At 38.5% G+C, this 14,693-nt stretch overlaps 1 protein-coding gene across 2 annotated transcripts; it reads right to left on the bottom strand.

Annotated features, from left to right (window-relative positions):
* Positions 1 to 67: 67 nt before the first annotated feature.
* Positions 68 to 4,582, bottom strand: LOC124483317 (serine hydrolase-like protein). Of its 2 annotated transcripts, XM_047043718.1 has the most exons (12): positions 4,490 to 4,582; positions 4,154 to 4,298; positions 3,765 to 3,881; positions 3,435 to 3,476; positions 3,320 to 3,339; positions 2,902 to 2,976; positions 2,651 to 2,760; positions 2,476 to 2,555; positions 2,323 to 2,357; positions 865 to 941; positions 673 to 760; positions 68 to 411 (listed from the first exon to the last, which is right to left on the bottom strand). In XM_047043718.1, the coding sequence occupies exons 1-12, from the start codon at positions 4,493 to 4,495 to the stop codon at positions 277 to 279; spliced, it is 930 nt and encodes a 309-aa protein (XP_046899674.1). In that variant the 5' UTR covers positions 4,496 to 4,582; the 3' UTR covers positions 68 to 276. The 2 variants fall into 2 exon arrangements, with proteins under 2 accessions (XP_046899674.1, XP_046899675.1); XM_047043719.1 differs by lacking the exon at positions 4,490 to 4,582 and having other exon boundaries at positions 3,765 to 3,878; positions 4,155 to 4,244.
* Between the last annotated feature and the right edge of the window lie 10,111 nt (positions 4,583 to 14,693).

Raw genomic sequence — 14,693 nt, 5'->3', positions numbered from 1 at the left:
TTAAAAGATCAAAACATTGGCACAGTTTGTTACAAATATTAGGATACGAGTATGTTGGGAGAAAATGTTTGTTCATGAGTAGATTGGAAGCACATAAGTGACTTTCAGTAGCCCTGTGTAGTTACTCACTTTACGAAGGCACACATTAATGCAGTAGTACAATTATACAGTAGAAAAGTACTGTGTGAGTATTTTAGGTTTTGTGACCCGATTAGAATGACAGTTAAAGAACATCTCACTGTGTAAGAGAGTGTGCTGGTAAAGTGTTTGTGTCTGTTATAACTTGGCGACTTCCTCTCCAGAGACGTATGAGGTAGAGTTGGACTGGAGGAAATCAGCGACGAATGTGGCCACTCTCTCAGGACTGTTCAGGTGGACATGGTGATCTCCGGGGACTGTCATCACGATGCCCTGGAAGGAGGGGTTAGAGAATAAGAATACAAAATAAAAAATACAAAAGAATAGAAAGAAAGAATACAAAAAAATCTGTAACTCTTCAGTAATGCGGGTCGCCGTGGCGTTTCCACCTAAAATTATCCCTGCTCTCTCTCTGATGTGCTGCTGTGTCTGCTTAGCATAATCTTTCCTAAATATACAGGACACAATCAAATATTTCATGAGGTTTCAATCCTGTTGCACTTAAATATATACTGTCAATTATATACCACTCACTTTGTGATCCTTGTAGCCTTGAATAAGAGCAGAGGTAAATTTCTTCTGATCGGGTTCCGAAAAGAACTTCTCAAAGCCCTCGTCAGCTCTGGAAGAAAGGTTAGGAATTTACTTAAACTACTGCACTTAAGTATAGCACTTAAGTATAGTGTATACTTAAGTGTACTGTAGCTTAGTACACTAAGTACTTACAGTACAACTAGTACTTTAGCTTGTATCAGTGACTTCAACTCTAGACACTGTTCCATACTGACTCGTTCGATGTTTTTCTGAAACACATTTCGGCAAGTAACAAGTGAGCATATACTGATAAACAAAGCATACATTGATGAATCAAACGAATTATTTTATATCCATGTGTTTATTGTTGCAAGACTACATACACACATCAAACTACAACTGTAGTTCTTTTTTTGCTGATGTTGTGGTACAGCGCTAAGCAGTGGCGATTTTAGACACTTTTTTGGGATGCTCAAGCAGGATTTAATCAAAATGTCATCTCAGCACCCCTAAAAAAATTATAATACAAAAATAATTATTGTTTATTATCATTTGATGCTGGTAGTTCATGAAGAAAGCGACATCCTTAATTTTTCATTAATTCAATATTTTGCATAATTATACATAAACATATTAATTGATTGTTATCCAGTGAAATTAGGGATTTATTACAAGCATGCAAACTCCTCAACTTTAGGTGAGACTCACCATCTTACATCATCTAGTATATAAAAAATGATGTCTATTGGATGTGTGTTAGCTTTACTGTAAGTGATCCATTTGACTTTTGCTTTTTAAAGTAGTTCAGCACAGGTAATCCCGTTTGTATAATCGTTTTTTTTATTATGTATCCTATACAAAACATTTATTTATGGTGAAAAGGACATGACATTGTTTACAAGAGCACAGATTCTACATAGATCTAGCCTCTTCATTTTGCTCTCAAAGTGCACCAGATTCATGCGTTTAACTTTCAAATTAATAAATAAATCTTCTGGGGCCCCCCTAGGGGGTCGCCGTATCCTTCTCACCTTTTTCACCCCTGACCTGTTTGCATGCCTGTTATTAGCGAGGGGGTTTAGCACTTTTGCCCAACACTGTATTCATGTCACATTCTCATTGGGGGCTGAGTGCACCCCCAAAGGTCTGATCCTAGAATCGCCCCTGGCGCTAAGCCTAGAGCCGTCTGCGGAAACATTAATCCCTTCTTCTGAGATGCTGAAATATAGCCCTTGACGTTTGTAGAAACCATTTGACTACAACCATCACGCACTGGCTTCAATGCACATATACTGTGTTTACAAGAGATATTAACATCAGGTTAATGCTGCTGTCAATTTTCCATAGGACTTTATTAAGTGTTAATATTTTCTTGGCTCACAGCTTTGGTGTGGAGTGTAATCTCTCCCTATGCTGCATGAATATGACTTTGCTTGGCACACACCACTGGAACTTGACTGAATGATTTTTTTTCCATTAACATTTCCGATGTATGCCAACTAGTCATCAAATCATGCAGCATTACAAATTAGCCGTGAAGAATTAAACAATAAATGCTGGCAGATCTACAATATCCTTCTTTTTGAGTGTCAACCCAATTTTTGAACATTTTCAGCAAGTGTCTCATGAACACATTTCATTGTCTCTCACCATATTGATCCGAACGTCACGGGTAAAAACCACTCCTTAGGTGACACAAAAGAAAGAAAAATAAGAAACACTTCACATGACCCAGCCCCCAGGGCCATTACAGCACAAAACAAACACTACATGTGGCATTTTAAAACTATACACCATATTTACCCCCTTCCACCTCAGCGAGGCCTCGTTCTAAAAGAATGCAAGCAGACTGCTCGGACAGATTGGGGTTTGCAGCCATGAGTCTGGAAGAGAATGAGTAAACATGGGATGAAGGGGGGGGGGGGCAAAAAATAAGATAAAAAAACTAAAACAGGCCCAGGGAGGTAGTTAGCCTCACCTCTGCACGGCTTTCTCATGGGTGTACAACCTCTCCTTCATCTCCTCTCTCTTTTTATCAAACTGGAGCATTTCATCAAAGCCCTGTCTCATCACCCGCGCAATTTCTTCCTAGGATTTAAGAAAGTGACAAGGAGACAGAAGGAGAGAGAGAGGAACGGAGAGAATATCAGAAAGAACGACACCCTCTTATAGTCCTACATCCGAACTGTGTTCAAAGTGCGTTTGTGGATCTCCTGAATGTTTAACTACCGGATCTGTGGGTAAGAATCCATAAGAGTCTAGCAGCACTACCGACTCCACCATCTCTGGATACAAGGCACTGAACTGTAAAAACAGTTAACAACTGTAACGGGACATGGTAGCATTCAAAACACGTGGGCCAACTCCTTCCATTATGCTTAACTGCCAGTATCCTATGAATATAGTGATTTAACCCTTGTGCTGCCTTCGGGTCACATGACCCAAAGGTTCACAACAAACTATTGTTGTGTTTACCCAATGTGGGGGTCTGAGCCAGCCCGACGGTTAAAAGAAAATTCCTCACTTAGTTTTTGTATGTGGTAAAGTTGTCGCAATACGACGGTGGGTCACAATGACTGATGGGTCAGAATGACCCGAAGATAACACAAGGGCTAGTAGAAGTAATCGCATTCTGCTATTCTCTTACCATTCCTGCTATATTGCCTCCTGTGGAGGAGAGAGCATGGTCAGATGGCATACACCGAAAAGAGAGACGGACAGTTTGTATGAAATGTAATATAACGATCAACTTTGCAACTCACCCATGCTGTGCCCTATGATGGAGAACTTCTTCCACTGGAGAGCTGCAAGTGTAAGTCAACAGGTTGGATTTCTCATCGACACCAGACAATACTTGCTTGTACATTTTCCCCGGCCAACTTCAGCAAGACAAAACAATTAGACTGTCCTACCATTACCTACAACAAGCAAGTCCCTGCATTGCTTATAGCTTGGATCAATTGGAACTCCTTAGCATGTGATATGGGTTTGTGTGCTATATTCCAATTGAACTAAGACAATCTCAGTTTCGTCATGTGCTGTTATACAGCGTAACATGGCATGGCAATATCTGGCTTTTCACGTCTCTGTACCGTCAACAACTCGCCGAACGTCCGCCACGTACGAGGGGGTGGAATAAAAGACCCCAGGAGGACGATGGGAGGAGAGGCCGTGGCCAGCCATGTCTACGGCTACATACCGGAAGCCTGTCAAAGAGAGAAAAACCATGCAAGTAAGAAAAAGTGATGTGTGGGACTGACAGAGAAACAGAAGTGGATGATCCTTTCTTCTTAATGTCCTTGCCAGGGTTTAGCCACGGGGATTACGGAAGAAAATATGCAACAGAATCCTTATTCCACACACACTGTGTTCAGATTTTCTGCTACATTTATTTTTCTCTTTACCTTGCATTAGTAACACTGTCAGCCCTTTTCATCAATGTGTTCAGACAACACAGTGCGCAATTTAATTATTCTAGGTACCTTGTGGCAGTTAGGGTACAAGTGTGTTGAATGTTCCACAGTTGTCAGCCCACCCGTGCAGGCAAAGTACAGGACAGCCATGGTCAGGACCCCAGACTTTGCCTCTGATTTCTCCCCATGGCACCGGCATGTTGAACTCTGAAACTGTTGCACATTAATAGTTTCAAACTGTGAATTGAGTGAAAGGTTATGTTAAAACGCGATTAAATCTGCGATTCTCTGTCCCATACATACTACACAAACACACGCAAGGACGTTTGTCCGCCACAAAGAACAGACACAATTAGACTACAACACAATGCGTTGAATACTTAAGTGTTAAACTTCCTTCTCACCTGCATGTTTCATTGTAGACGATGTCATTAAGTGTCTTATACCTTTCAAAGTCTGTATCATCCTGAAACACCAACTGAACAGTTTGGTAGTACACGTAACATCAGCAATGTGAATTAGCTAACAATGTCGATATGTACTGTAGCCTACAGTAAGTCCCGGGGTACGCGGAGGGGTTTTGCTTCGACCTGAAGGGGCTTATTTTCCCAATAATGACCGGCATTATATACATTATCTTGCTTATTACACAGCTACTTGCCAAAACGAAAATATAACTTAACGCAGTGTGTATTTTTACATTTTATTTGTTACCATTCGTAGTGTTGATCAGCAGAGAAATAGTTCCCCTTAGACGTCGAACTTCAGATCAGCTGACGTCGCTAAGTAGCCTAATGGTATACGCTGGGTAGGCTACTTGTCAAAAGCCATGGCGGCGAGTACAGGGACAATCTGTCAGTGTGAGTGATGATTTTTGGAGTAATATCTCCAGATCCAGCAGAAGGGACTGCAATATGCGGTGGAAGGTAAAGAATTTATTATACGTTACAGTATAATTCTAGTGCTATAATCATTAGCTGTATCATGGGCATGGCACTATCTATAATTCCAGTTATTAATATTTGTGGCAACTTAATCACCAAATGCATCACAGGCACTTTGCACTATATAGCAACGGGAACAATGCTCGTAAGACTTTAAACAGGATACATGTATTAAAGTTATGTTTTGTGCTTATTAAATGTATATCTTATGAACTTAGAAGTGTGCTCAGGCTTAAAACATTGTGTCTCACACAGGGTGTGGGAAACAGGCTGTATTTTGTGTTGTTATCTCTCCATTTCAGAAGCAACCTTGAATCCAGGCTGAGACAGCACCCGAGCAGAAGGGATGCGTGGGGAAGAACAAACTCCCTGATACACGAGAGAACAAGCTCAACCCTTTTTTGATATTTCTGTTTCAATTGCACTGTATAATATATGCTGGGGCAGGGACAGATAGCCAGTTGGACTTCGTGAACCAGCCCAAACTCTGTTGCGGGTAGGGAAACGTAGACAACCCCAGAGCTCTGTACTTGTTGATTTCCAACTGCTGCATTAAAGCTGATATTATCGGACCTTTGCGACTCCAGACCACTCTTTCTAGAACACATATTTGTGTCATTGATTACCATCATTACATATTGGATTAGACACAAAGATTTTCAGTCCTTCAAATGGTGACCCCAACGCTGAAAAGAGGGAGTCCAGAGGGTTCCGGCCCGACCGACAGATCGGGAGAGAGACCCATACACCGGTACGAGGAGGCAGACGTAATCGTCAGGCGTGCCTCAACATAAAAAAAAGGTAAGCAGACACCTGTTAATTCAAAGTACTGCTATTCGGAACTCAGAACCAAATTTAGACGATTACTATGTTTCATCGTACCTAGTCAAACCAACAGTAGTGGGAAATCAACCGTTTTTATGATTCAAAATAGTTAGTGTTTGAGGTTAAGTGTCCTCAAAATAGTTAGTGCTTGAGGTTAAGTGTCCTCAAAATAGTTATTGCTTGAGGTTAAGTGTCCTCAAAATAGTCAGTGCTTGAGGTTAAGTGTCCTCAAAATAGTCAGTGCTTGAGGTTAAGTGTCCTCAAAATAGTTAGTGCTTGAGGTTAAGTGTCCTCAAAATAGTTATTGCTTGAGGTTAAGTGTCCTCAAAATAGTCAGTGCTTGAGGTTAAGTGTCCTCAAAATAGTTAGTGCTTGAGGTTAAGTGTCCTCAAAATAGTTAGTGCTTGAGGTTAAGTGTCTTCAAAATAGTTAGTGTTTGAGGTTAAGTGTCCTCAAAATAGTTAGTGCTTGAGGTTGAGTGTCCTCAAAACAGTTAGTGCTTGAGGTTAAGTGTCCTCAAAATAGTTATTGCTTGAGGTTAAGTGTCCTCAAAATAGTCAGTGCTTGAGGTTAAGTGTCCTCAAAATAGTCAGTGCTTGAGGTTAAGTGTCCTCAAAATAGTTAGTGCTTGAGGTTAAGTGTCCTCAAAATAGTTAGTGCTTGAGGTTAAAATAGTTAGTGCTTGAGGTTAAGTGTCCTCAAAATAGTTAGAGTCCCTAAACAATATGTGTGTGGAGTCAGATTGTGCTGAATAAAAATAGAGAGGCGTGTAGTGTGGTTTTTTCTTTGACCAAGAAGTTAAAGAAATCAAGGGGAGAGATGGAGAAAGGTGGGGGCTAAAATAGTCCCGTCACTTGAGATCTTACAAAGGGGATGTATAGCTCTGCATGATTATGTGAGTATTAATGCTAAGAGATGTGTCTGTTAGATGAATTCCAAGTTTTGGTGGTTAACAAATGCGTGATCAACATTTGTTATAATTCCTAGCCAAACAGGGAGGTTTTTTGAAACCTTTCCGACCAGAGCTTGTATTTATAATCGGAGAATCTGTGATGTGTAATGGTATTCAGTAAAAATGCAGAAATTAAACCCCCGGTTTTTAAATTGGTTCTAATACAACTGGAAGAGTTATATTAGAGCGAAATTAGGTGAATAGACAGTGTACATACCGATTATAATCGCTTAACAGCTGTGTTGTTGAAAGAAAAAAATTGTGCCAGCGCGCGCAGTTTGTTTGTTTCTAGTTTGAGACACGAGCTGATAGGCTATTGTCTATTTGAGTTGATTCATTGAGTAAAAACTAAGAGTCATTGAAAAAGTGAGAAGAGTATTACATTCAACCATATACTAACAACAAAATATGAAAATGAAATGTTTTCATTAGCGATCTACGGGTCCGCAAATGTCAATTTGAGATCCGTGCATTACGCATGCAGAGGGCGTAATGACTGGGAAATAATAGCATTTATTCAAAGGAGTATTCTATATTACATGTTTTGATAAGACTTTTGAGAAGTTAAAGAGTAAGGGTTTGTGTCTTATGGGTTACATTGTTTGCGGGTTTGAAAACAGAAAAAGGGAGCATTTTGAGTTATATTTTATTTTTGTCTTAAGGGCATTGTTTGGCTAACATGATTACAGAGCGTAATACTGACATGAATGATGTAGGTCTGGGAGCAGTTTTATCCTATCTAAACATGGATTCCATGAAACAAAGTTATGATATAGATAGTGCTAAGCAAATTCAAAAAAGCAAAGTTATTTTATTTTGGGTTGAGGAAATGTGAAAAATTATGAGAAAGCAATTGGAAAGTTACATAAAAGATTGGTTTAGAGAGGATCATGGAAAGTTATGAAATGAAAGGGGAACGTTTTGTGGATGTGAAGAGATGATTGGTTTAAACACTGATGTTTTGAAGAGGAAACTATGCATATACTTTGAAAGTATAGGGGCAAACATTTTAAGTCAAAAGAGTCAAACCTAGAGTTTTTAAGAGTTTTGATAAAGGTATTAGATGCATTGTGGTTAAAAATTAGAAAGAGAAAGTATTTACAATGTACTTTTATTTGGAGTTTCATCGTCATTTGATTTTTAAGTTTTATTTGAGAGTTTTATCAGAGCCTGGCATACTGTTTGGGATAAATAGTTAGGCTGTGATAATGTTGTATTAATAAATGGTATTAGTGCATGAAGAGGGTTATTATTGGTAACAGAGTTCTGAAATCATTTGGGAAGACTCATCAAGTCTGATAAATTGTGGTTATGATGGTTTGAGCTGATTGGCTCGTTTTGAACGGCAGTAAAACGAGTTATGAAGTTCTACCTATCTGACCTTTGTAGAAAATATAGTTGGGAAAAATGTTTGGTTAGCTACATTAAGAACATTAATTGGTCTATATTTCATTTAAGAAGCATACAGATTCTGGTTTGGCATAATGAAAATTGATTTTATCATATCTTGGATGAAAAGAGGTGTGATTTGGTAAAATTGAGAATCTGAAACAATATAGGTCTTAAACTTAACTTTTAAAAGAAAGAAAACCTTTTTTGAAGTGAAAGAAACAAGATTAACAGTTGATTTAGTTTAAATAAGGAAACAAAGAAACAGATTGTAAATTCTGGTAGGTTATGTAAATTCGCAGGAGGAACTTATGGAACTAAGGAATCTGTTTCGTTATGTGCTGATTTGAGCCATGGGATGAATCATGTCTCAAACAGGAGGGGTGGAGATGACAAAACAGTGTTTATAGCATATGGATTTCTATTCAAGGAAACTTTTAAGATTATTTTTTTTGCATACCCTATTTGTGCAAACATGATATGCATGCACTTTATTGAACTAAAGAAATGTGAAGGGGAAAATACTGCCTGGTAATTATAGATACAGTATGTTTACTATGTGAATTGAAGTCTTTCCCAGTCCTATACCAGATGCTTAACACCATTTAAATTGATTTATTGGAGATCATATGTACTACAACTTAAACCTTTCACATAGCATAATGAAGAGGTGAATCAAATGGTTAACCAATTTTATAAAAAATGCTAACTAGAAAAGAGATATCTTCTGCTAAATTCTGTTCCAGGTGAAGCTGTAACCCAAAGAGTGGAGGAGTTAAACCAGGAGATTGGTTTGACAGTTACATTTTGAATTACATTTCTTTTGATAATTTCTTTTATTTTTTCTATACTACAATTCTAAAAAGCTTGGCTAAAGTTGTATGTATGTGGTGAAGGGGGCCTGTGAGAATGTCCAGGTCTGCCGTGGATACATGGATGTCGAATGTCCACTCTGCGGAGTGACGGTGGGTTTCCCCCTATAACATCATTAGGGTTTTCCCACTGTGTCCAGTGTGTCCTCACCACTTGGCCATAACGCTGCATAGTCTCATCATTATTGTTGAATTGTATGTTAACATTGTATAATCAGTAATGGGATATTTTTAATTCTGTGTTTGTTGTCCCACCCTAAAAATATCCACTTTAAATCCTCAAATGGCTTCTTGATTTCAATATCTGTGTTTAATCATTGGTGTCCGACTGTTTGCATCTCATTTGACTCAGTTACTGCTTGATCATGGGAGATAAGGTGATGCTGGGACTGTAACTCTTTTCTGCTTCAGGACGAGTCAGAGCGGCGGGTCTGACTACCTTTGGATATACAACCCCTGTTCTAAGGCCCCATTCCCCTGGAGACCCTGTCCCCCCTTTCTCACTGGATGATCTACCCCTTCCCCTTGCAGACCCTGCCCTATTTGCCCATATGCCTCATCAGACCTAGGAGTGGTCTGCCTCTGTAATGGAAATGTTGGTCATATGCATAGATGTATGTGTATGAAATCTATAATCTTCTATGTTCATTGGTAAGAGACAGGAAGGGAAGGTAATTAAGTTGAGTTCAAAGGAATGTGAGGTGCTGATGGCTCTGTGGGCAGCTTGCCCTGGGGGATGGGTGAAGCATTTTATATGGCCTTCTGTCCTCTGGTTACTGTAAGGGGTCAATGAGACAGTTGCTCTGAACTTTGGCTAGAAGGACTGTGTCCTGTTTCATTGTTTGTGTTAATTAAAAGTATTGTTTGAAGATGGTCACACAAAGGACAGTTGACCATTTGACTGGTCAACCCCTGTGGCTTTATTATCTACTGCTCTGGGGAGAGCTGTGACATCAAAGAACAGTGAAACAATCGCTAGGGAGATGTATTGTTTCAAACTGTCACCAAGTTGAGTTGGCCAATCACAGAGTTTGTTTCATTGATTGATTGACCATATAGAATGCCATTTGATCTTAAGTTTATATAAGGCAGTGCATGAGTGCTGGCTGATCATCACTCTTGCGAACGATTTGTGGCTATCACACCCTTCGCCAAGACGGATCACAAAGTACTTTGTTTAAATCATATGTAATTATATAGTCTAATAAATTGTATTAAAACCATATCCCTTGACTATTCAGATCGACACAGTGCCACTCGAATTCTTCCTTTACACTTGGTGCCGGAACTCGGAATCCTCGTCTGCTCAGCGTTTAACAGACTTCTCCCTCTGATGGCGATTTGATCAATCCGGCTGGAACAGCTGCCTTAACCTCCAAAATTTTTCGGAGACAGCGGGGCCGATTCTAGGGGAGTTTTACTGGTTACGCTGTTGCTGACGCGGGGTCTTAAAGAAACAGGTGAGATATTCTTTTTGGTCACTGTGTGATATTGAATTGTCTAAATATGGTTATAGGCTATTGTCAATAATTCGGTTAAAAGTTAGTAATTGGGCAGTGGTCTGAGGAACAGTGTCCTGTACGTGTGAGTCGTACGAATTAATGAGGTACGGTTGTTGAACCTATCTTTTACGTGAGAGTCGTAAAAAACAAATCTGCAGAGTGTGTCGACGGACATACATAGAGGTCGTGTGTTTGACGAAACAACACAGAGGGAGAAAAAATTCACATGTGATATCGTGTTATGTGTTTCTTGGAGACCCTAAGGATTAGAATATGTTGGATTGGTGATAGTTTGAGAAGTTGTATTGGCAATTGTGGTCATAACAGTTCTTATGTATTACTAAGGCGTTACATGATTCTAAGTCCAGAAGAGAAGTGGAAAAGTATACTTGTGAGAACCGGTAACCAGCTGAGTTAAAAATAAAAAAAAGATAAAGAAAAGAAGTTAGGAAGTAGGTATAGGCCTATGAAATTTCAAAGTGAGTTTGTAAACGCGCGTGTTCATTTTTGTTTTACTTGCAAGTTATGTTTTTTGAGGTTAAAAGAAGTATGGGTAGTAATTAATGGTGTCAACGTAAAAGCTATATCTACAAATTACAAAAATCAAAATTTTAAATTCTTTTTATTTTGGTTTGAACGTTTGTAATTTACGATTGTAGGCTATTCGGTAAGGGTATATGTTCATTGACAAGTTGTGAAATCGGAATTTGAGAGTAAAAAAAAAAAAAAAGAAAGGAAGGGTGTAATTGTGTCTTTATGTTCCTTCGTTGGTTATTGTTGGTTCAATGTGTTCAAATATGGATTGTAATTCGAAAATGAATAGGGCTAAAGATTGGTCTGGAGGCAGAATTAACCTGTCCAAACATCGATTACATAAAGCAAAAGTATGGTAACGATAGTTTATTGCAAATGCAAATATGGATTGATATATGTGGATTTCGGAGTGTGGGTTCATTTTGTTGTGAAATTATGAAAAGCTTGTGCAGAGAGAAATTGTTACACGATTTGGAAAATAATAGATGTTAGCTTGGTTGGATGGCTTTTCAGAATTGGATGGAGGTAGGTAGAGTCAAAGAGAAATAGATATTAGAACAGATAGTGTGGGGAAATTTTCATCTATTTCCACACAGATTCACGATTCAAATTGTATGGCTGTTCCGCAGACACACTTTGCGGTGAGTATTCATCCGTAGCCCGTAGTGGTTAGCGGGTGGATGCGCAGGCGCATTAGGTCTTGCTGGCTAAGCGAGAAGAAACTGAGGTCAGACGTTTGTCTTACGACTGAAGTGTTTTCTGACAGACTGTTGTCTAAGATAAGTCAAGAAAGCAGGATCCTGGAATTTGTTTATAGATTTGCTTTGGATTCCCGCAAATATTGCGGCTTGTGCTTTGACTTGCACTATTGCACTATTGCCTATTATTCAAAAGAAGGAGAAGTTAAAGTCCCCTCCGGTACAAAAGGGTTTGAGTCCCTGAACGAGTTTAAGAATGTTATAGGCTTGGGTGGCATTGTTTCTGTCTCGAGGGACAGCACTGAGTTACGATTGATCAAAGTGAATGCAGAACATGTTTAAATGTGGTTGGAAAACATGTAGGAAAGTCGAAGAAACAAAGTTAGGCCAACACGATTGGATAGGAATGGTCAATCTATGTTGAGCACAAAATGTGTGGTTTGATTGGGTGTATTGAGCATTATGGACGTGAATGTACGGAGATGTGTCATCACTGTTGAAAGTTTTCTGGAAATTGGGGGCAAACTCGCAAATTCTTGCCGAACTGGTGACGAAGGCTACTATGTTGACACACGTACACAGATGAAACACTTGGGAGAGACTTTGTTATATTCTCTTCAGATTCTTATGGATGTTTATCGGTTATGACATCGTTGGTAGAGGAGTGACGATTGACTTGTTATATTGTTTTACAACTGTGTGTTAACCGATATTTGATGTTAGATTTTACATCTGTCTGATTTGTTTTGAGGATGGAGACATCTGTGTTTTTGAAAATGCTAATGCTAATTCTTTGGCTGAATTCTCCATTTGAAAAGAGGCGCATGCGCTTGAGTCTAGCGGCTCATTCTGCGTGCAGTGGCCCACAACATCATGAGTGATAAAAAAAAAAAAGAGAAAACAAAAAATACACTCATCTGAAAGAAAATTTGACGTTGAAAATAGAAATGTATTGGTTTGAAACACATGTGTGTTTCTGTTTCTTTGTCAAAGTTAAGAAAATATTGTGAGTTGGCATACTTTTGATTTGGAAATCATGTACAGACCGAGTTTATCTTATGAGCTTGATTCGATATTGGATTAGTAGGCTATGGCGCTGCTAAATTTCGGTTCTTGGGTCAGATAATTGTTAAAGGCCAGTTTTGGCAACGAAAGCGATATTCATTCGAAGAATTACAATCCAAGGTTATTGAAACGTTTATAGAGTTTTTATGTGTTCAAACGGAAATTTCAGTTTATGTTGTTAAAGGAATGTTTTTTGTTTAGGCCTACGTATTGAATTTATCTGGAAATGTTGCTTCGGTTTTGTGTTGTGTGAATGAGGTTACTGTAATATCTACGTTTGATTGTAACATATGCGTACTAGATATCCATTGACATGGAAGCAATTGATGGTTTTTATTTTCATTTGTGTGGGAAGTTCACAGATGTGATAATTGTTTAAAGAAATATGTAAAGGGTTATGAAGACGTGATTAGAAAGGTTGATATGATTTTAGTTCCGTTTTAGGCCAGCCTGTTGAACGAAGTCTGTTACAAATTGTTAGGATAGCTTTGGGATCTGAGAGGAAAAGATCAAAGCTGTGACTTTGTTAGCTAGCTAATGGCTAACAACGAAAACGTGGAGAAAGTGCATTTTGCTGTCCGGAGACCGAGGAGAGTCCAGGAAGTTGAATTTGCAACTGTGGAAGCGACATTTGTAGCTAACAAATTTACAGACAGATTCAACAGCGATGGCGGCGGGTACAGGCTAGTAAAGGAATTACAGCTTGAAATTTGGAACCAGTATGGGAAGCGTATGACGCATGCGCAGATGTAAATTTGAGAGATTGACAAAGACGCAAATTTAGAGTAATAGATGAATTTGGACCGAGTTTTACATAGACTACTAATTTGGTTGCTTTTGAAAATGTTACGTGATGAGTATTTTGATACATTTGTTAACAAGGTTTTTGTTTGTTTGAGTACATTTTATGTGTTAGAAATTCCGAGGAGAAATGGAGAAAGGTGCATGGGGGCTAAAACAGAGTCCCGTTACGTTGAGATCTTACAGAGGTGATAAGTGTAGAGAAGGTAAGCGCCAACCATCTGTGTTGTCAAAAGAAAAAAAAAAAGGAAAAGTTTCAGAGTTTTGCTCTGTCCCAGAGCGCTTGTTTGATTCGAGTTTAAAATGCGTGCTGATAGATGGGCTATGTTTATTTGAGTTGATTCATTGAGTAAAACTAAGAGTAAAAGTGAGTAGTGTTACACTAAACCATATACAAACTACAAAATAGTCAAGTTAAATGTTTTCATTTTGGGGTTTTTGGTCCGCCAATTTGAGATTTGAGATCTGTGCATTACGCATGCCAAGGGTGTTTTGGCTGGTATATGAATATTCAAAGGAGTATTCTGTATTACATGCTTTGATAAGACATTTGAAAAGTTAAAGAACAAGGTTTTGTTTTATGGGGTTATGTTACTTTTGTTAAATTGTGAATTTAAAGGTTTAAAAAGAAAAAGGAACTATGCATATGCTTTGAAGAAGTATATGGGCAAACATTTTAAGTAAAAAAAAAAGTAAAATCTAAGGTTTTTAAGAGTTTGATAGAGTATTGGATGTAATTTGGTTTTGAAATGAGAAAGAGAAAATTATTACAATGTACTTTTATTTGAGTTTGATTGTAATGTGGTTTTAAGTTTTATTTGGGTGTTTTTATCAGAGCCTGTCACAAGGTTTGGGATGAACAGTTAGGCTGTGATGAGGATGTTTTATTGTGGTATTGATGCATGAAGAGGGTTATTATAACTTTTGGGTTTGAAATGATTTGGAAAGACTCATTATGTCTGATAAATTGTGGTTTTGATGGTTTGTGCTAATTAGCCTGTTTTGGACTGCAGCCAAAGCAAGTTA

This window comes from Hypomesus transpacificus, chromosome 21 (assembly GCF_021917145.1).
Source record: "Hypomesus transpacificus isolate Combined female chromosome 21, fHypTra1, whole genome shotgun sequence".
NCBI lineage: Eukaryota > Metazoa > Chordata > Actinopteri > Osmeriformes > Osmeridae > Hypomesus > Hypomesus transpacificus.
The sequence above is the reverse complement of the archived record's forward strand: the minus strand, read 5'-3'. Positions and strand labels throughout refer to the sequence as shown.